At 32.0% G+C, this 23734-nt stretch overlaps 2 protein-coding genes across 2 annotated transcripts; one reads left to right on the forward strand and one right to left on the reverse strand.

The window, feature by feature from the left end:
* The first annotated feature begins 3269 nt into the window (after window positions 1-3269).
* LOC132739106 (formimidoyltransferase-cyclodeaminase-like) lies at window positions 3270-6770 on the forward strand. Its single transcript, XM_060726756.1, has 4 exons — window positions 3270-3373; window positions 4218-4356; window positions 5222-5317; window positions 6273-6770. The coding sequence occupies exons 2-4, from the start codon at window positions 4231-4233 to the stop codon at window positions 6357-6359; spliced, it is 309 nt and encodes a 102-aa protein (XP_060582739.1). The 5' UTR covers window positions 3270-3373; window positions 4218-4230; the 3' UTR covers window positions 6360-6770.
* Window positions 6771-15180: 8410 nt separating this feature from the next.
* LOC132739105 (uncharacterized) lies at window positions 15181-16006 on the reverse strand (the record flags this gene model as incomplete). The annotated part of the gene is given in 1 exon segment (XM_060726755.1): window positions 15181-16006. A coding segment is annotated over 1 exon segment (826 nt), but the record flags the coding sequence as incomplete, so codon positions are not given.
* Between the last annotated feature and the right edge of the window lie 7728 nt (window positions 16007-23734).

Raw genomic sequence — 23734 nt, forward strand, 5'->3', positions numbered from 1 at the left:
CAGGTAGTAGGACTGGTTCCCCTTGAAGCAAATAATGGCATGTGCACAACATTACATGGAGAAAAGTAACTTTGTTTATTCTAGAGGAGGACCAGAAGCTAAGACTAGTAAGTTGTTCTAGGTTGCTCACCAGTATTTATTGTTGAGTTTTATCATGACCCGGGGCGTCCGTGGCCAAGTGGTTAAGCGTTGACTTCAAACCACTTGCCCCTCACCGCTGTGGTTCAAATCCCGACAGGGACTTTTGGATTCTTTCATGTTGAGGAAGCTATCCAGCTAGCTTACGGAACGTCGGTGGTTCTACTCAGGTGCCCGTTTGTGCCTGAAATAATGCACGGAAGGGCACCTGAGGTCTTCCTCCACCAGTAAAGCTGGAATGTCGCGATATGACCTATACTGTGTCGATGTGACGTAAAACAAACTAAAACAAACAAATTATCATGACCCATTTTAGGAACTTTTTTTCATTGAAATATTTATGCCTTATGCAAAACATTGGTCTGTTATATGAGAGCTTTAAATTATCAAAAAGAGGTCAAAATATGTAACAATAGCCTTTATAGCCTTTAACACATAGAAATATGGTGATTAATACTGCAAAATTAGTCGTTAAAATCACACATGACATGTATATTATTATTTATTCTTTTACCTTTCTTAAAATCTTAGCACATTCTTAGCACATTTTTCACAAGTTTGATGTTCTTGAAATATGTTTTGCCGTTTGGAGGCATGAAGCTTTAACACCATTTAAGCATTAAATGTTTTTTAAACTTTTGCCTTTGAACTATCTTTTTGTTTCAGCTTTCCTGTTTATGCTAATAGCACAACTTTCCATTCTAACAATTCTAATAAATAGCAATGAGCTTTTTTAAGTCAGAAATATCTTTTATATTACTTTAAATATTTTCTGAATTCTGTAACTTTTTTAATGATTCTATCTATTTATTAAACTAACATATGCCTCATGTATTTTCAGGTTATTAATAAATTTAGGCCTCAATTCACTTGGTCCATTTAGTCCTAAAGAAAGAATTATAGAGTAAGTACATAGGAAACATATATGGAATTCAGCTTTGGTTAATGACACTTTTGTAATGTACTTACATATTATTATTTATAATACAGCATGTTTTGTAACGTTGTTTTTTCATTGGATAATCGTGAACATTTATATAGTTTTATATACACAGCTGCTGTCAATATATGAAAAAAATCACAATTGTCCAATGAAATTTGATGTCACAAAACATGCTGTATTATGAAGATGTTATTTTTGTTTGAATCTTGTTGGACTTCATGGTTGTGCACACTGGCCTATTTGAAATCCTTGGAAAATTGAAAAATTATTTTTTTCATCTTGCATGTAAAAAATAGCAAGTCATGCAGTTATATCTATACTGTAGTTTAGTATTTATTGATTAGAGTATAAAAGCAATTTGTGGTCCTGACAAGATTTCAATGAATATTAGTTTCACTAGTGAATCAGATAAAAGCTTACTATGATTATAATAATAAACAAAACCTAGAAGCAAACACAACTGTTTGAGTAATTGCTAACCATAAGCTCTTTATCTACTAAAACATTCTGCTTTTGCAACTTTTAAAGAGCTCTGCTGAGGTCCCAAACCCCAAATACATAAAATTTAATAATTTCTTTTACAGATTTACTGGGGCACTTAAAAACTGAGAATATGTTTAAGAAAATACAGAAATATATACACAGAATTAAATTGAAAATCAATTTTGTAGCCCAAATTGAGTTAATAACATTAAATACTTGAAAATACTTATCATTGGTAATATTTTTGCACCCTGAAATTTTGTATAGAAGATTTGGTATAGACCCACATCAAATGAATATAAAATCCTGAAAAAATATTTTTCAGTGCCATCATGTCAAGAAAAAACCTCAGTGGAGTCCCTTTAACTGACCAATGTTAATTTTAAAACACATCTTTATAAAGTCTTTATAATTATTGTTTAATATATTCAAGAAGATGGAATTAACTAGTTAATATTGTTTGTTTTCAGAGTTATTTAGTACTTCTTGCCACAAAACATTTTATTTTAGAAATAGAACATAAATATATCCATATATTTGTACAGGTATATGATAACAGATGAAAGAGAAGGCCCTCTAGCAAGTATGGATGTGAAAGACTTTATCCTGACAGTTGGGTCAAAGGGCACCATCACCCGGGGGTGACAGGTCCACTGGCGCTCAGGTAGGTTTAAATTTTTTTGTATTTTCCTTTGTTTTTTAAACCCTTTTACATTCAGCCTTCTTTTAATTCCCCTTTTTTGGAAAATTCAGCCTTTTAAACGGGGACATTTTTTAATTTTTTTAAAATTAGCAGCCTTTTTGCATCTTTTTCATTTTTTCTTTTAAAGGGGGCAATTTTGGATAAATTATTACAAATTTAAATTTTTAAAGGGGCTCCCCCAGCAAATTTTTTATTACTTGTTTTTTGAGGATTTTATTGATTTTTTCATTTTTTGGTTTTTAGGGAAGCCCTCACATTAAAATTTTTTTTTATTTTATATTTTTGGGGGCAGCCTTTGGGTAATGGGAGGGTTTTTACAACGGGAACAAAATTTTTCGAGTTTTATGGCAGATAAGAAAGTAATCCCACCACTTTAAAAGGCAATGAAAGCTTACACCCTTCAAATGCTGTGCCCCGGCTTAGTGAAACATGTAGGGAAACATGTAAGTAAGAGTGAAAAAAAACCCCAAAATTTAAAACCCTTTTAATATCCAAAAGGGGCGAAACAAAAGCTCAAAACTTGTCTATTTTGCCCCAAATGCCTTTTTAAAATTTAATTTTTCCCACGTTTTTAATGAAAAGAAAGAAAAAGTAAGAATATTGTAATTGTTTATTTAGTTTTTTAAAAACCTTTTTTATATAAATGGAAAAAAACATTTTAAGATTGATAAAGGACCTGATCACACATATATTTGTCATTTTTTGAAACATTTCCTTGTTATATGAATAATTTATTGTGTTATTAACACATATATTGTTTCATTTAAACATTTGTGATTTGATGAGAATGAACACTTAAAGAAACTAACAATGAGAAAAATTAATCTCAGTTCAATGAACAGTTAGACTTATTCATGTAAGTTGCTGTGTGAAAACGTGTTTTCAAATGATAGAAGAAAGTTTAACTAATTAAAAGAAATAATCTTTGTGCAATCAAATATATTTGCAAATGATTTAAAATCGCAAATATTTCCATGTCACAAAATTATCCACATATGCCTGGTTTGTGAGTAGTTAAAACAAATTTTGCTTATTTATTTATCTTATGACTATTTTCTACAGCTTGCATTGAAATTACCAGCAGAGACTGAAGAAGAACAAGATATGTAAGTTGAAACAATATTAAAGTTAATTTAATTAATCCCAGTGAGCACAAGGGCTGATAATAAAAGAAAATCTGTATGTCTGTACTATTTGAGCAGTTTTAAACTGTTGGTTGTTCGCCTGCTTAGCGTAATAGGGACAGCAATAAAGTGGTCGCTTGTTTGTCTATCACTGCTGATGTACAAATCATGTAGGATTAGAAAAAGGTAATTAAGTAAGTAAGTAAGTAAGTAAGTAACGACTTTATTTTATGAGGCTAACACATTCAGTTTCCCGATCTTCCATGCGGGTCTTCCATGCGCAATTTAACTGGTTACTTATCCAAGATCACATTGTTGGATCGACAGTCGAGATATTAACAAAAATGTGTTAAAAGCAGTGTTAAAGAAAAAAAAAGACAACAACAAACAAACTAGACGGTTGTGAACACAATTTTCTGTATTTTGATACTGAATTCTCACATTACTGTTGGATTGTTTCAAATTGAAAGCAATGTTAGACCGTTACTTAAATTGGGCAGGGTTAGGGTAAGTACACTGAGCCTCCATTGATAAGTTTTTAATACATAATAATAACTGTCAATTGAAGAATCTATCCCGTGATCAGAAATAAGTTATAGTAGGTCTATGATTCTACCTAGATACCAGCTTCACTGAGAAATAATAAATTAAAGCTGATATTCTTTGTGAATTTCACGCATGTAAAGGTTTCAAATGTTAAAGTTTTAATATTTATTGTGTTAAGTTTAAGTAGTTATTGTTAGTGAATGAGGAATAAATGATGGTCGAAATTGTTTGAAAGCTATTTGTATTTGATAAAATACCACTGTTAATATATATTTGACAGACGTTCTGCAGCAATGCAAGATGGCCTATGTACAGCTATACAGGTACCACTGACTGTATCCAGACTAACTAATGGATTGTGGGAACCATTGAAGGAACTTGCCAAGATAGGAAACATCAACTGTAAATCTGATTTACAGGTAAATATTGCTGTCTTGAACCTTGGTTGATCCTTGGCAAGGCATAATTTCTCTAAGACAACTCATCTCAGACATTGAGTCTATATGGTCATTTGCCTATATCCTCTTAGAACATTGTTGAATGCTGCTGTTGTTACAGAAGAGGGGGGGGGGGGTGACGTAAATCGTTTCATCATACGCATTTGTTAAAGTTCTACTATACTTAGCTATGAGGCTGGTTTCCATTTTTTACTTGACAGTTTTTACGATTGAAATGGTATCTGCAGTTTGATTGTAAACCAAATAACTTCATTGTAAATGTTTAGAGAAACATCCTTTGGATCGGGAGAATCTTACTCACCATACTTTTTTCTTGCCCGCCCCGAATTTTCACTCGCAAATGCAATGGGCAACTGGATGTGTTGAGGCTTCTCTCTGATTTAGAAATCGTGTGGAATTAGTAGTCAGTCACTATGGTGAAATTGGTAATTATTGGTTGGTGATCAATAATCAGTGAAATCTGGTAAGGTTGGAAGACAGACTGCTGTGATACACTCAAAAAGTGTGTTATAATTAGTGTATGACAAACAAAAACCAAAGTGTTTTTGGCCGGTAGGTTTTTGACAACTTACTGTTTGTGGATGAGTGGTTAAGATCATTTAACTCTCACTGCTCAGGGTCAGAATTCCACCAGGTTCTTAGGATTCTTTCATGTGATGGCTATCCTGCTATCTTATGGTATGTTGGTGGTTCTACTCAGGTTCCCTTTTGTGCCTGAAATAATACATGTAGGGGCACCAGAGGTATTCCCCCACCATACTGGAAAGCTGTTATTTGACATTTACTGTGTTGGTGCAGCATAAAACCAGACAAACTGTTATTTTAGGTTGGTGTAAGAATGCTGGAGACAGGAGTTTGGGGAGCCTATTATAATGTGAAAACAAACCTAGGTGATGTCACAAATGAAGATTTCAAGAAGAAGGTAAAAATTATGCATGCTTTTTACTGAATTGAAATTTTGAAAATTATTGGCACCTATTAATTATGGCAGTAGTTTGTGAAATATTTAGATAATAAATTCCTTACATTCCAATCTTAAATCAGGGCAAGTCTAGTTGAACAAAACTTCATGTACAAGTATGTTGTAAAAGTGCATATATTTATTATATAAAATCTAAATGTTTTCTTAAGCTTTTTTAATTGCACATCCCATATCTCTGCCTGCTAAGCTCAAACCACTTGCCTCTCACTGCTGTAGGTTCAAATGCCACAATGGCCTTTGGATACATTTATGTGAAAAGCTTAGGGAACGTTGGTGGTTTTACTCAGGTGCCCGCTCATGCCTTTAATAATGCACCAGTAAAGCTGGAAAATCACCACAGTACTGCAGTTTTGTTGGTGGGACACAAACACACACACACACCCCCCCCCCCAAAAGAAAAAAAGAAGAAAAACAGAAAAAAAAACAAAACAGAAACAAAAAACCTTGGACTTAGTAATAATGTTTATTTGTCTTTTACTGCTGATTCAGAAATCATATGGAATAAGCAGTTGATCACTTGTGGAATGCTTGAAAGTTACTGGTCAGTTATCCACTAAAGCCAATTATGTGGACCGACCAGCCAAAAATGAACAAAAAACAAATGAGCCGCGTCTCGACAAAACCAACATAGTGCGTTCGTGACCAGCATGGATCCAGACCAGCCTGCTCATCCACGCAGTCTGATCAGGATCCATGCTGTTCGCTTACCAAATCTATTACAAGTAGAGAAATTGATAGCGAACAGTATGGATCCTGATTAGACTGCACGGATGCGCAGGCTGGTCTGGATCTGTGCTGGTCGCAAACCCATTATGTTGGTTTTGTCATGACGCTGCTCAAATGATCCTCCCATACAACAACCAACATGCATGTAATACAATAATTCTACTTTTAGGTATCAGAAGAAATAGAAGGGGCTGTCAAGATTGCACAAGAAAATTGTGCAGCAATTCTGAAGATTTTGGAGGAAAGGAAAGCCTAAGATCTAGTCAGACTTACTCTCTATGTGCTATGCTTAAGTAATCTTGCATGACTATTATCTCCACTATGTGTTATTATGGATGTTATGTCATGTTATTATTGGATTATTGGATGTTATTTCATAGCCAGATTGAAAAACATGTTAATATGATAAATGATTTATCTGGAGAGGAAATAAGTTTGTTGATCAAAAAAATTGGTAACATTGTTAGTTGCTTTTGAAAGAAATTACCATTTTACTTCCAATGGTTTTTATTTTATAATTCAAGTTTCTATTTGCCAGATAAATATTTTAGAATTATAGGAATATGTTGAAAAAAAAACACAAGGTGTGAATGCTTATAGTTTGACTAAAATGAATTTTTTTCTTAATGGGGAAAATAGACAAAGTTGACATTGAAAAGATTTATTTAATACACAGGTATGATAAGAAAATATCCTAGAATTCAATAAAACAATTTCATATACCAAAGATGTGATAGACCAGTTTAGGGTACTTTATGCTTCAAACATTTAAAGCTTTTAAATGTGACACAAAGTTTTTATTGAGTAGCATAATCTAGTTATAAACTTGAAGGACAAAATGTGAGTATACTTATATAAGTCTAATTATAAAAAAAAATCCAGGGTCTCACTGCCCTTCCTGGCATGGAGGTTACGGATCCTTCCTCCACCTCACCCCTCTAAAATCTGATTTGAGTAATCTTTGAATTTGATTTAATTCTGCAAAACAAAATTTATTGGTTTACTAATATAGAAGATTTCAGTTTTCTAAATTATCAGGGGTAAAGGGTTATACATGACATAATCAATTTATAGAACTTTCAAACTGCTTGAACCATGTTGTATTGTGAGAAAAAAAGTTATCTGAGAATTTGATAACATGAATATGTGAGACATTTGAAATTGTGATGTGAAATATATTGCAAAAAACTACTATAATATGATGTGAAATTACTGTAATATTGTTTTGTGATAATACAGTAACATGAGAAAATGAACAATTATGATTGTTTACTGAATGCATACATTATGATAACAGAATGTTAATGAAGATACAATGACATGTGATATGTAACAATTTGATGTTTTTACTATATACATTAACATAATATGAAAATACAAAGAAATGTGAAATGAAACAATCAAATATTGTTACTATATGTGTGCATCATGATATTGTAATGTGAAAATATAAGTCTTATATTTGGTATGTGAAAATATAAGTTCATATTTGGTATGTGAAAATATAAGTTCATATTTGGTATGTGAATATACAATGATTGTGTTATGTTGGAAACATATAGATGAGATGGAAATGAGAACAATGTGTTCATGTTTTGCAATGGTACATTTTTTTTATCAAGCTCATTCTTACATTTTTGCCTAAATATTTTCTTAATAAGAAAAACACAAACTTCATTTAATTATTGAATAATAATTTATTCAAAAAATAAGGCCTAAGTATATGTTTATTTCAAGAGTTCTCATTACTTGATAGTGTATTGTTTTTGTGGATTGTTTTGAAAGTTGGAATCATTTTGATTGAGAGTGTTTTTTTTTTTTTTTTTAACTGTTAAAATAAATTCATGGAATTTAAAGCACTGATATCAAAAACATTTTATATTTTCATTGTCAAGTTGACATAAAGCCACTGTGCACCACATTTAGCAGATTGTTTTTTAACACTTACTTTTTCACAGGTCACTCATTTTGAAGAAAATTTTTGTGGTTTTTAATAAAAACTATGGAGCCCCAGAGATGAATTTTTTTCTTTTTTTTTGTTTTAACATATTAATCTTTTTAATTTTAAATATAAAGTACATGTGTAGCTGTCCTTAAATAGATAGTGTGTATAATGTAAGAAGCTCTGTGAAAAACCATTACATGGTAGATTTTTATTGCAATGTCTCAAATGTTTTATTAGTGAAGCAACATGCTTTTGTGTCGATTAATACAATATGAAACTATTGTGACTTTTCAAAGTGAAATAAAGTTTAGATTTTGATTTATTCCTTCTAGTTGAAAGGTCTGTTAGTTAATTGATAATTTTCAAATTGCATTGTGTTTAACAGAAACTTTAATAAAAGTACTTTTATAAAAAGTTTTTTATTGTTAACAGTTTTATCTGTCGTCATTTAATAAGATATAGATGATTTTAACGATACACAATAGCTTGGGAGATCATTGGTTCCGAAAACTGTGTTTACATATTAGATTGAATTGTGTTCTGCTTATATGGAAGCATTTATTTGGCAAAGGGTTTTATTGCTTGTATTTTAGTTTTGGTACCAGTCTGGCTTTTAAACTTTTGATTGGCTGATTTTGAATTCAAAATGAGTGAAATTGACCAGTTACAAGTCTGCTTTTTTTGGGAGACTGGTACCCTGATATTGTTTCTTTTGTAGTGTTAGTTTAAGTTTTTTTAAAGCTTATTTTAAGTGTGCAAAGAAGAATTTAAAGATACTTTTTATTATTGTGATGTTTTAGATTTTGTTTCATGTTTTTAACATTTGAAAGCTGTTTATTAAATTTTGAAAACTGGTGATTTGCATTTTGTTTGCATTTTATGTAAAGCTAATTTTAAATGATTATTGTATTACAATTGTTTCACATCAAGTCCTCACACTGTATCTAAACATTTAATTATTATTGTATTCAGTTATGGTAACTGTTTAAGGTTTAGAAGTTAATTGGTTCAATTTAGAATTAATCAGATTTTTATGAGCATTAACAGTGTAACAATGCATTTTTATACGCCCGTTTGAAAAACGGGACGTATTATGGGAACGCCCCTGGCGGGCGGGCGGGCGGGCGGTCGGGCGGGCGGGCGGGCGGGCGGCGTCCAATTTTGTCCGGAGCATATCTCCTACATGTATGGAGGGATTTTAATGAAACTTCATATAAATGTTCACCACTATGAGGAGCAGTGTCGCGCACATGAACCAGGTCTCTAGGTCAAAGGTCAAGGTCACACTTAGAGCTCATTGAAAAATGCTTGTCCGGAGCAAAACTTCCACATGTATAGAGGGATTTCAATATTACTTGGCACAAATGTTCACCATTGTGAGGCGGAGTGTCGCGTGCAAGATTCAGGTCCTTGCGGCCAAGGTCAAGGTCACACATAGAGGTCAAAGTTCAGATAAAAATATGAAGATGTGTATATGGACCATTTAGTCATCATTAATTGAGGGATTGTAACACAAATGGTCATTATCAAGACTATGGCTGTGATACATATAATTTAGGTCAATATATACAAGGTCAAGGTCACTAAAGATGATGAAATATCCAGATTTTGTAAATAGAATTTAATCAAAGGGAGACAACAAAGTTATTACTTTTCTTTGTTCATAAATGATTTACACAATTACTCCCCTTGATCTAAAAATAGAATTTAATCAAAGGGCATGAAATAATCCTCTTTCTTGGACTTGAGTATGTTGTAAAGAATGTAACATTTATTTACACATGTTTCATTCATTGGTCAAGATTCTTAACTGTGATAACTATGGTGTTCTGTAGACTTGGTATTTGTTCATAAAGATCATACAGTAATTACCTTATCAAATGTAAATACTTTCTCATAGAAAATTTAATTATATTTTTAATTTTCAAGTAAATATCAGTTCAGCTCATTCAAAGATTAAGAATTGTAATGAAATGTATTTCCCTAGAATAAAATCTTAAATCAGAATTTTTTAGTTATTAAATTACATGTACTTTTTATACGCCCGTTTAAAAAAAGATAAAAATATGAAGATGTGTATAGGGACGATTTAATCATCATTTATTGAGGGATTGTAACACAAATGGTCATTATAATGACTACGGCTGTGACACATGTACTTTAGGTCAATATATGCAAGGTCAAGGTCACTAAAGATGGTGAAATATCCAGATTTTGTCTGGAGCATATCTCCTACATGTATGGAAGAATTTTTATAATACTTTATGGAAATGTTCACCACCATGATATGTATTGCTCCATGCATGATCCAGGTCTCCAGGTCAAAGGTCAAGGTCACACTTAGAGCTCATTGAAAAACGCTTGTCCGGAGCAAAACTTCTACATTCATAGGGGGTTTTCAATATAACTTGGCACAAATGTTCACCATTACACATTTAATTTAGGTTAATATTTGCAAGGTCAAGGTCACTGGAGATGATTAAATATCCAGATGTTGTCCGGAGCATATTTTCTACATGCATGGAGGAATTTTAATGTTACTTTTATAGAATTGTTCACCACCATGAGACGTAGTGCCCTGCACATAAACCAAGTCTCTAGGTCAAAGGTGAAGGTCACAGTTAGAGCTCATAGAAAAACACTTGTCTGGAGCAAAACTTCTACATGCATAGAGGGATTTCAATATAATTTGGCACAAATGTTCATCATTGTGAGGCTGAGTGCCGTGCATAAAATTCAGGTCCCTGCGACCAAGGTCAAGGTCACACATTCTGTGCATATCTTCCCTATTGATTTGTTTTAAGGTTCATTTAACAACACAGTGCCAAGAATAAAAACTTGCTTGCTAGATAACACTTATCCATAATGCCCCCATCTCCATCTAAAGCTTTTTCGTAAACGGGCGTATTTTGTGACTATGGCACCCTTGTTAAATGATAAGGATTGACTCAACGTTTTGGTGAAGGGTATTGTTTTTTAAATCATTCAAATATAACCGTTCCTTCTCCACCATTGATCTCATTTTATTTCAGAAATCCATTATGTAATACACAAAATAAGATTTTTAACAGTTTTAATTATTTGGTATAAAGGGTTAAATATTACAGGGTCTTTTAAGAATTTAGAATTTTCTTCAATGGAGAAGTTTCTTGGTTTAAACAGATTACATTGGAGAAAGATTTTATGTATGCTCATTTGCAGTATGATTATAGCACACACTATATATGTATTATCTGATATAACTTACATTTTGAGCTAAACTGTATCTGTTTAAACTGCTGCAATGTACCTTTTCATGTAAAAACTTCTTAGCCAATATTTTCTATTTTAAATCATGCATTTACCAAAATTGAGCTGTATGACAGTGAAAATTTTATACAGATAAGTCATTGATGTATTTTTTCAATGTGAGGCAGCTCAATTTTAATCCAGTCTGTAATAGATATATAAAATACTATGAGCACTACAGTATTATCAACGTATGAGATTACATGTAACTGATGCACAAACTTCTTATACTAGCACACAATATTTTTTTATAACAGTAAAGTATTAGAATTTTCAGGTTACAGGGCATATTCAATAATTTTGTATACAAATTTTAGAGGAAGTTACCGCCTAATGATTTACATGTTTATCTTAAATCACCATTTTTTGATATATGAACAACATCAGAATCAGACCCATGTATTATAGGCAGTCTGTCTAATGGTTTAATAAATACAGAAATCAATATGTATCAGCCTACAGTATAAAGCATAATGATTTTTTTTTTCCTGGAAGGGTTATGGTCACGCAGAGCATTGTCTAACAATACCTTGATGCTTGAGATACAAATGTATAAAGAATATTTGGTAATGTTGTAATCTTTCATAGATTTAAGTTTTTAAACTGTCGGTGTAAGAAAGAAAATAAGAAAATATGTATTTTGTATATTTCTTTCAAGGGCATTCATCTTAATATTACCACTTAATTTATCAAATAGTTTGTTTCACAAAAAGGCCAAGACAAATGTTTGTTTCTGAGTCCTTCGCAAAATTATTTCGCCCCTTTAAAAACTTCTCGCTTCAAGATGTCTTAACAGTTTTAAAAAGTTAAACTTAATTCCTAAAATTTGTTCAGCCTTTCCAGTGTGGCAGCTGAGACTGAAAGGAAGATTGTTTTCCATGTGGTCCCCTTTAACCTGCCATCCAGAAAATTTGTCTAAGGGAAACAACTCAAAATTTAATTGTAAAACCTATTTTGACAGTTACCTCCCTTATTTTAAGATATGTATTTAAAATCCAACTGTCATCTTTGTTTTTGTTCTCCAAAATAAGACAATGTTTTATAATTATCACCACAATTATTTCTACATGTTACTTAATTGATAAATACATGTATATTAAGACCTATCTCTGGATATTTAGACATGTTATACATAAACAAAAGTGGATTGTAAGTGAATAATACTTGGTTAAATGATTTAAATTTTGATACAAATCAATATGAATATCGAGGCATGTTGCTGTCAGATCTGCTGTAAATAAAACATAGATAATTTGAAATACATGGTATTTATGAATGATAATGAAAATGGCTCATAAATAATAAGAGTTGCTAGGGAGAGAGGAAATAAAACATGGTTGCTAGGGAAGTAGGAGGCAAACATTTTTATGCATTATTTCATAATTTAGCAATAATGAAAAATGATTTTGTCAAATTTGATACCGTCCAATTGGTTGTATATATATTTTCTTAATTCCTTGTTAGATGATTACATATTGATTTTACTTCATTTTTATTCCCTTGTTATCGCATTATAAGATATGTTATATTTTTTATGCTAATTTTAATCTTGTGATTTTATCATATCCCGTAATGCTTCACCTTTTGCATAATTCATGTTATGTACTGTACATGTATTTTATATAGATTGCACATTTATATATTCATAATTCAGATATAACTAAAAAGTTCAAAAATCTTTTTTTTAAGACAAATAATTTCATCAACTATTCATATTTAAAGATGTTAAAATATTTCATTTTTCAAGTTTTTTTCATGTCAAGGCAGAAATATCTTCATGTTTCACTCCACAAAAGTCAGTGTTGCACACAAGTTATAGCAGTTTTGTATTTTGTTTTGTTCTAACTATTGTTGAAATAAGGATGAGGCACATTAGGTATCATACTATTGAATATCTACTATTTGTGATTGCAGAGAATTTCTTAACCATAGTTCAGTTATACTTCTAAGATATTTAAATGTGATAAGTACTCAAAGCATTCCATTTTCTCCAGGTTTGTTTTCTTCTCATCTCTTTGATTGTTATCTTCCCTCTTGTCCCTATTTGCCTCTCTGGTGAAAACTACATTGAAATATTTATAGTTGTGTTATAACAAAGACTATAGAATATATATTTTTCTTGCCAGAGAAAGAAATCAATATACTTCTTAGTATTATTATATCCAGAAATAAAACAGAGAAAAACACTTTTTGAAGAAATCACCAGGCCTTTTCATGTTGCTAGGAATTGCGCTGAATTCAGGCTGATTTTGACACAGTATATCAGGATCGTTTTTTTTTCATTTTCTATATGTACGTATTGTTTTAGAAACAAATTGACCTATAACAGACCTATAACAGTCTGAAATATTGCAATGATTATGAAAAAATAATATTGTGTGTTTTTTCCTTAGTATTTAAATCTTATACTTCATATTATTTAATGTAATATCCATGATTATCATAGACTTAAAGGAATATATAGATCTATGAGTATATGTATATAAACTGTTGAATAGAAAAACAAACATAATTTCTTTCCATGTTGGTAATAATCAGTTAACAATTATACTTTTTTACAATTATTTGCTCACAACTTAAGAAGTGTTCATTTTGAGGGACCCTGATGGGAAGGTTTTTTCTGCATAATAGATTATCGCAGTGTATAAAATGCACTAAATTTTGTAGACAGTTAAATATTGTTTCTTTCCTTCTGAAGTTACTGTTGTAATTTTTCATCAGAATAATTTAGTTTAATGCCATGAAAATAAGTTAATTTTATGTCAACTTAGGAACAATATCATGAATTCATGACCAGAGCTGCATCAGTACCAAGGGTGTTGTACTTTTAAGTTATGCAGTACCATTACTAGTACCAGTACTAGATTTTAGCTTCATCATATCATAATGGTTTGAATAAATAACACTGTCAAATAAAATAACATATAATGTATATTTACATATTTAAATGATACATCTTTTCTTCAGTTTTTATAACTTGTTTTTCATAGTTATAAGTAAGATTTGAAAACTAACTTTTTCACAAAAATAAAATAACACATGTGATTTACAGCTTCACTTTTTGAGAAAAACTGATGACATTTTTTTATCAAAAGCAAAGTACGGCCAGGGAATGCAGTAGCAGTACCGCTTTTTAAGACAGTAATGCAGTACCAGTACAAGTAGTAGCAACATTTTGTAAAAGAAAATCAGTATCAGTACCAATACTTGCAAAAACACTGCAGTATGTACTGCAGTACCAGTACCAGTAATGCAGCTCTGTCCATGACTGTCATGAATATAAATAGATTTCGTATTTAGGTAGAATCATGAAAATGATTTAATGCATTGTCAAATAGGAAAATGTCTTGATAATATTTTGACTTCATGTCCAAGTAGGATTAATGTCATGGAAATAATTGACTTTCATTCTAATACAATTTGCATATTTTGCTTTCTAGTTTTTAATGAAAGAAAAACTTCATGTTTTACATTCAGTCTTGTGGTATGCTTTTAGATTTTATTATCTGAAATATAATGTAACAACTTTATAATTATATATAATAATTGAAGAATGTGTATGAAAATATCGACATTAGTTATTTTTTGGAGATTTTTTTTGTGTTGCTTAATTACCTAGATGTTAATATAAAACGATCATTGCTAAAGCCTTAAATTATAGCCTAACATAGGCAATTGATTGATTCGTTTTAAAAATAAATATTGAGCAATAGATGACATTGTTACATGTACTTTTTTAGCCCATTAAAATTTGATACTTCATGTTGGATGTAGTGAAAATCTTGTATGTGCAGGTCTTTGTCGTCAAAATTCGTGTTGTTGTCGTCTGCAGTCTGTCAGTTATTCAAAGCACTGTTTTATGTAGTGCTATGTAAAGCAACAGAACAATCGACCCACGGTAACCATCTGTCATTTTTCCGGCCTTTGATACTATTTTCATGGCGAGCAATGTCTCTTGACAGACAAAGACATGTGTAGAATTGAATGTTTTAAAATCATTGAAGGAGACAATGACGTCTGTTTCCGGAAAACGAAGTCCACGCTCATATCTTTCAATGTGAAACAGTTGAAGAGGTATCACACTACTTGGACAGTCCATGTAAGAAATACTGTATGTTCTATGAGCATTTATAGGCCAGTAACGTTCTAACGGAAACATTATGAGAACGGCATTGCTGTATGGATTGTGAATGCATTCCAATTTTTCGATTGAAGTACGACCTTTGCCGTAAGCTGTGAAACTAGGATCAGTTACATATTGTAAAAACTGAATCTTGACGGCTGTTCCATTTATTGTTATTGATTTATCAGAAGGGAATGTATTTCTTGAATTTAAAGCCTCTTGGTGCTGTGTCCCAAAAGTAACTATTTCAAAATGACAATATACAACGTCGAAATGTCCCTCGACATCATCAGTGCAATTGTGTATGACCTCCTGAAGCTCATAAGCAAACATCAGTGTATATCTTACGTTGTATAGTTCGGATATACTTGCTAAAATGGCTGTCGCAACTTCATGTCGTAATGACAGTGTCATAACGGTGTCCAGACGCACCTTGTATGCACTATCCACTCTGACTGGCGTATCAGGTCTAACGGGTGATGGGGATGAGCATTTATTGTGTAAAATATCCGTTGGCATCGGAGAGGAACAGTGCGTCTTCATACACTTTTTCTAAAATCAAAAGAAAAAAAAGACAATAAATTGATAAGTTTATATTAATGAAAAATAAGTGACCATACAATTCAATTCAAAATTTAACTTGCAATAATCAGCATACTGTTAGCCTTTGGCAAAGGCTAACAAACTACAATCTATACAAATCACGCTATGTGTATACCGATGTAATTTTTTAACCATCGATTGCGGCCAGGGGAGGGAACTAGAACAATCTATATAGATTACTTGCCCCTGGGTAATATGATACAGTTACCCCTCAATTTTCTTAATGTTAATTTCCTATAGGCCTCTGGGAGTTATTCTTACTGTTAATACAAGTGTACCACGTGACTAAGAATTTTGCACTGTATAAAATCTGGTCACGTGGTCTATTTTCTAAAAAATGAAATAAAATGGCCGCCATTTTTTTCTCGGTTCTTTCTTATTTTCGACGATAGGGCATCGCCGAAGTAACTACATGTATGACTCTCATAAAATTAGTTCTTTGCACCCTAGAGTTCTTTTCGCGTATAAAATATCTTTTTGTCGAAAAGTCAAAAACCAAACATCCGTTTTCAACTGAAGTAATTGTAACGTGAATAATTTTGTCATTCGGAACTGCCTCGTCTATTATCTATAATAACCCCGGAAACAATACGGATTGAAAGTAGTTCTAGTTCGTGGTTTCAGATGTAAAAAGAAACAGAGATAAGTAAAACGAATGTATATATTTGACATCTAACGTGTCTCCCGGTTAGGGAGAAAATATGTCTGACAACAATTTGTAATTTAAGTATGCCCACTGATGTTCAATTTTAAACAAATCCGACTAAATGTCAACAGCTTGGTTTTTTGTACTTTCGGTTTCTACAACCATAATAATAAATCATAAATAATGTACTGTTTGCTTTTGAACCTATGAATTCACTTATTTTAGATAGACTTTTACTACATTTATTGGAAATAAACTTGTCAACAACTCCAAGCATTAAATTACTATTTGTTAACATGTTTAGTTTCTTAGCGTAGGTTAATTAGACCGAAATACCGCATCCGTTCTGTGTATTCATACTTTTGTGTTCGAGGTCCTTATCCGAAGACTGGCGGAAAGGGCCGAGTAGTTGCAATTGTAATTTTGTGTCAAACTGGAACATGTAGACGATTAAAGTACCTTTACTGCTAGTTAGATACATAACGGCGAAAGTACCTTTACTGCTGGTTAGATACGTAACGACGAAGAACCTTTACTGCTGGTTAGATACATAACGGCGAAAGTACCTTTACTGCTGGTTAGATACGTAACAGCGAAGTACCTTTACTGCTGGTTAGATACGATGCGGCGAAGTACCTTTACTGCTGGTTAGATACGTAACGGCGAAGTACCTTTACTGCTGGTTAGATACTTAACGGCTAATAACCTATAGTGCTGTTGCTTGTAAGCAATTTGTTATTATTATAATTAAGTTGTTTGTATGGAAGTCATACCACTTTGTTGACATTTTGCTTTTTTACGACAAATTATTTTACATTCTTTGGTACTTTGTACTTATTTTAAGCATCAAACATGATCTAACACTATTATTTAAACATTATAAAACTCATGTTCACTCTTTCTAAAGAAGGAAAAATATATTCATTTTTGAAACATGTGCCTGATAATACCCCGCATTACGGTATTATACCACCCATTTTATATCTGCGAGAAACGAAGCAATGCACAAAATTTCTCACGGAAGTATTACTGTGTACTACTTGAAACGTCTTAAACAATGGATATTTCGTTCCCAGATCGTAATTTTATACCTTAATTTAATGTTATTTTATTGTACATACATGTACATATTGGAAGACGACTAAAGTACACATAATATTTAGGGCAAAAAGAACGATCTGAATAATAATCCTTTAGCGTGAGTCCTGCCACCAGATCACTGCCTCCAAATAAACCAAAGATCCCCAAATAAGCAGCGCGGAAGGATACTAACATTGCGTTGTATTGATAACGAGAAGTTAAGAAATATTCTTCATGATGTCTTGGATAATGAATACAGCATTTTTTTCTTTCTGCATGTCATCATGTGCATTAAATATATTATTTCAAACTCATGAAATTTTGTGAACATGTACCATCAAAGTCGGCCCAATAAAAAAGCTTCCACTAAGGCTGCGAATAGCGGACACAATTACCTTTGCAAAGAGCTCGGTACCACACCTGATACCAAGTATCAAGCTTTTTTAAAATTCATCTTGAGAAGATTGGATACTATGAAAAATTGATAAGATGCCAATTTAGCAGACGACAATTTTCCCAACATGCAAAAACAACAACAACAAGCTAACTTACTGCAAGAGGTATGAAAATGTGTCGAAGTGGGCAGAGAGTTTCCTCAACGGTTTCATGTGACTTTTCCGTATTGAAAGAAATGAGCATGTCAAAATCTGGAGGTAAAGCAGGGGGATCTTGGGGGAACATGCAGTCTCCAGACCCTATTTTCGAAATACCATTACATATTGCACAAAATACATTTTTGTACCTGAAAAACAAGATAAGCAGTAAATGCATTATTTATGTTAAAACGAATAGTTAAATTACACTTCTGCGTATAATTGATTAATCATAAGTAGAATGACAGCTAAATTGCAATGAATGTTCTGTTGAACCAGCGAACAAAAAATGTATTTAATTTTAATAAAGTTAAGTCTTTTGTTTATTTGTTTTGCTAAGCGTCATCTTTACTATATACTTTATATATTATCATAATGTCAGTCGATCTTTATGTTGCAAGAATACAGGTAGGTGCATGTTGTAGGTTCATTATTTAAAATGCTAATGAGCCTTAATTTTAATATTTTGAACCTTAATCAATATAGGCCAGTGTCTTTCAAATAGAAATTGAAAGACCCTGTATAGGCCTAGAAATTCTCAGAAACCTTTATTTTAATAAGCGAAACATGTAAATATAAGCAATTACAATAAATCCTACCCATGTATCATTCCGAATATTTTAATAATTGTAAAGTTAGAAAGAACGTAAAAAGAAATGTGTACAATAAAATATCAACTTGACAAAGGCATATTACTTTATCTCATTTCTACCCGTCCTTTTTGAAAATACTCTTTCAATAAAAGGGTGTAAGCACAGATCTTCTATTATTTTGTTGTAGTTTGTCCAACCTCCTGATACATTGCACGACCTTATTATACGTAACTGGCACATGGGTAGTGTTGAAGCAAGGACAGGAGGTTCATGTTGTAGAAAACAGTCTTTCCTTTCCTTTATAACTCTACTTATATTGGTTTGTGAAACATATAGTTCCTTTGAGGTATCGGCACATCTGAAAGAAAAAAACGAGTTATGAAAAGGTTCAGATAATAATGCCACAAATATGTGACAGCAGTCGCTAACCTCGGTTTAAATTTTGGACGTTCATAGAAAATTTGGAAATTTAAGAATATAGTAACTTTAAAGTAAAAGTTGTAGATTATCTTTTTAAAACATAAAGGATAACCGTCTTAATAAAATCAGTCGATATTATATCATACTTATTCTGGAGTTGCAAAACAATTCGTACATAAAGTGCAGTGCCAGAATTGCAGGCATTTAGCACATTTGTAGCGCCAAATTATCCAAGAACACAATTACTATCTAACGCATGTTTACTATATGCTTAAAACCTGATTAGAAAAAAGACGTTAGGATGTTTTAAGATCATGAGGCATACGTAAACCAAACGTCTCTCACTTTTAGCGGGGTCGTGTTCGAGTTCGGATATTACCTTATTTTGTTTTAAAGTAAACATTAGTCAATTCAATTCAATTGACCATGCATCTTTGCCAGAAACATGGAAAGCATCTGAATATAGCATATTTAAAATGTGCCCAAAAAAATATCTTTTTTTTCAATAAATTGCTTTCAGAAAAGTATTGCTCAGAACAAACAAAAGAATTTTTAGAAATAAAACAATTCCGGGTGAGGAGAGGGGGACATTTGTCTGTTTAATAGGAACATATTGTGAGGCGAACTAGCATAAATGGTTTATCCCAAAATTTTAATTCAAATGATTCACATAGCATTTTATGGAATTCGATAACATAATTTATCAAATCTATGATACTGAAACATCTTTAAAATTTAAAAGAATGTTTTGATAGAATCTCTTCCGTCAAGTGATTTCTTCTACAAAATGAAACCATCTGTTGATTGCTCTTGATAAATGCTGTTGATAGGCACGGGTAAAAAGATTCAATTATTTACAAAAAAATCAATGTCGAATATCTTCATTGCACAAGTATGGTCGATATAGTAAAGATGATGCACTTACTGTATTTTCAGATCCCAAAACGTATATTTACTTTTGAAACCATGACATGCCGCACAAAATCTATTAGTAAAATGGACATCATTTGCTGTAACCGGAATTGTATCTGTCAGGGGCTGTAACTCTTCGTTTGTCACATTTGTACATAATGAGCGCTCGTGAGAACTAGAATTTTTCGGACAACTACCAACTGTTAAATGTCCAAACAATCTAGAATCTTGTTTACCAGGTTTACTTGTTTGGTAATTATCATCGCGGTATTTATAGGCGTCCAAACATATTGTATACTCTAAATACTGCCTGTTCACTGAATATTGAAGACTGTGTAGACGATTCGAGCAATTACTTGTAGGAACGTACGGCTCAAAGCAATCAAACACCAAACAACAAAATGTCTTATTCCGTTGTAAAATTGGCTCTATAGTCAAATTTCCTTGACGAATTTTTAATTCAGATGTAGAAATTACATGTGTACATAAGGAATATATCGCTGTAATGTATGTTTGCATCCATTCTTCTCTAATTTCCGCCACCATGTCAGACAGATAGATCTCTTTCTCACTGCTAAACGAAAATGAGTGAAGCCAAATTAGGAGAAATGATGTAAAAGCACGTTTTACTTTGAACTTCATTTTCATTTGTTTCACTAACCACTACCTAGTGTTACTAGTACAGATAAATTAAAAATGTTCATGTATCTTTGGAATTAATAAATTGTCATGTTAAAATGTTACTGACTTTCAAGGGCGTCTATTTGTTAATGTATGTTACTGACTTTCTATTAGGTTATATAGCAGCGCTTTGACATTTGATACGTTCCTAAAAAAACTTCTATATGACTTACTGAAATGGCAATTACATAGTACATCATTAAAAAAAATACAATATTTAATAAAAACAGCAATAAATACATTTGATGCTTTCTTTGTCAGAATGAATCGTAAATTTGGTGAAAGCCCTCTTTTTCTGTGTAATAATGACAATAGGCACATTTGTATATAATTGTTCCCAGGAACCTTTTCTTTTGATACTTATACGGCAATAACTTTTATTTCAATGTGTCAAACTACTGACCTATATCATAGTGAAAGATACGTACATGTACATAATTCAGTCAGTGAGATTTTTTATGTGATACAGCTTAATTGTTTATGTAGAATTTCCTATCTTTATTACATTAATATTTTCTTCCTGTTGATATATCTATAATTATATGTTGCTTTATGTTTGTAACGTCATTTTTTCATTGGATAAGCTTGACGTTATACAGTTTAATATCGCGGCTGCTTTCAATTTATCAGAAAAAATTCTCATTTTCTTCTCTAAGAAAGGCAGTCTGCTGTATTCTAAATTCGTTATAAAGATCCCTGACAGGTTATATGGCCATATATAAACGATTGTGTGCCAATCCTCAGATATATATACAAACAACCGTTTATATAAGACCATATAACCTGTCAAAATCTTTATAACTAATAATATATTATGGTTAGCCTATGGATATATGGGTATGCTATTGGTAACTTTAGAGTATAAGATCAGGTAAAAATCTTGATTTGCACACTATACAACACTGTAATTAATTATAACCGTTTAAACTTTAAATTTTGATAAATTGAATATGAATTTTGAGGCATGCTAAATATAAAGATACGTATAGTGTATTTATAATTGGTAAATATTGTATTTATAATTGATTATATAAAGCTCATATATCAAAGGAATTGGTCTGGAGAGAGAATACCGAAGGTTGCTAGGGATGTTCAATTTAAACACATTTAAATTAGCTCGATTGCGAAACAAGTTTTTGTAACGTATATTAATCAGGTTCGAGTTTGCTTCCTAAAACCAACCAGTACTGGTGTCGTATGAAGAAATATGGTCGTGACCCGAGTAGGGCTCGAACCAGTGATCTCTGGGTTGAGAGAAAGACACCTTGACCAATAGGCCACCGCTCCCCTGAATGCAAACATTCATGAGAATCATCTAGAATAATTAATAAATGACAATGATTTTTTCTAAACAATCACTTGTATATTTATTTTCTTAAATATTTGTTATTTGATCATTATTGTATTGATTATAACAAATTTTTATTCCGTTGTTATCGCATCTTAAAAAAATATACTTCTTTACTTAAGTTTATAATCGTGTGAACTTCATTGCCCTAAATGCTTCAACGTTTAAATTTATATCCAAGATTCAATCATATCTTTAAAAAGGAGTTTGAAGCTAAAAACAAACTGTTTTATTTGTTGCTTTTTCGAATTCAAATGATAATAGTAGACATTTCTGCTGTTGTAAGCTTTTACTTATGTTAAGGCAGTTTGCTCCACTTAAACAGCGTTGCACAGTCACTTAAGACGGTTTTGTTATTGTAACATAACGATTGCCGATATTTGGCCGTTATTGCTGTTATGTTGCACATTCATGATTGAATATCTTCATGTGTATCTGTAAATCTTAAATATCGTATTTTGGAGAGAATAATTTTACCATAATTCAATCAAACTTTCAAGATAGTTAAATGTAATAAGTACTTTTGAAAGCACTTCGTTTTCGCCAAAGGTTTGTCTTATTTCTACCTTTGTTGATGTTTTCACTATATACTATGTTGAAATTTTGTGAACGCAACTCCTTTTAAACCGGATGGCAGATTTTGCTTAAACTTCCAGGGATGAACAGCCTTAATGTGTAGATGGCAGTAAAGGAAGGAATTTTTGCTGCGACCAAATTTAACAGAATTATGACCCTTTGTTGATTTTTTCACTATATACGGTACCATATAGAAATTTTGTGAACAGAACTCCTCTTAAACCGGATGGCAGATTTGCTTAATATTCCAGGGATGAACAGCTTTGATATGTAGGTGGTAGGAAAGGAAGAAATTTTTGCTGTGACCAAATTTAACAGAATTATGGTCCTTTGTTGATTTTCTTTCACTATATTCCATATAAATAATAATTATTGAACATATAAATTTTACATTTGTAATTTAATTTAACATGTACATAAGGTTACCTGTAGATCATTTTAGGTATATGTACAGAAATGAGACAGTGGAATGAAAAAGTTCCACATATAAATCTTACATACAGATATGCATGCTCTTGTTTACGAGCAAATCTTCACAGTTAGGGCATTCGTGTCCTTTGGATAAGTTCTAGTTGTCTCTCTATATCTTTAATAAATTTAGCGATTTTGCTCAACGCGACCCGCGACCGCTAAATAGTCAGCTAATTGAGATGAATTGAGATGAGGCCAATTTTACCTGACGGTCAAGAAACTGTGTGTTTAGAGAACGCCGCCTCGGACTGTCACAAGTGTCAACAATCAAAACACAAATGTGTGAAAAACTCTGTGTACCAAATCCTATTAGTGTGCAAATGAAGTTAAGTTAATTTTCGCTTGTTGACAT

Source organism: Ruditapes philippinarum, unplaced genomic scaffold, assembly GCF_026571515.1.
Source record: "Ruditapes philippinarum isolate M1 unplaced genomic scaffold, ASM2657151v2 ctg13820_1_1_1_1, whole genome shotgun sequence".
NCBI classification, from domain to species: Eukaryota; Metazoa; Mollusca; class Bivalvia; order Venerida; family Veneridae; genus Ruditapes; species Ruditapes philippinarum.

Excerpts from the sequence above, each read along its gene's own strand:
- LOC132739106 (XM_060726756.1), top strand. The coding sequence starts at position 4,231 with ATGCAAGATGGCCTATGTACAGCTATACAGGTACCACTGACTGTATCC. Across the intron at positions 4,357-5,221 it reads ACTGTAAATCTGATTTACAG|GTTGGTGTAAGAATGCTGGA; the intron begins GTAAATATTGCT and ends CTGTTATTTTAG. Across the intron at positions 5,318-6,272 it reads ATGAAGATTTCAAGAAGAAG|GTATCAGAAGAAATAGAAGG; the intron begins GTAAAAATTATG and ends TTCTACTTTTAG.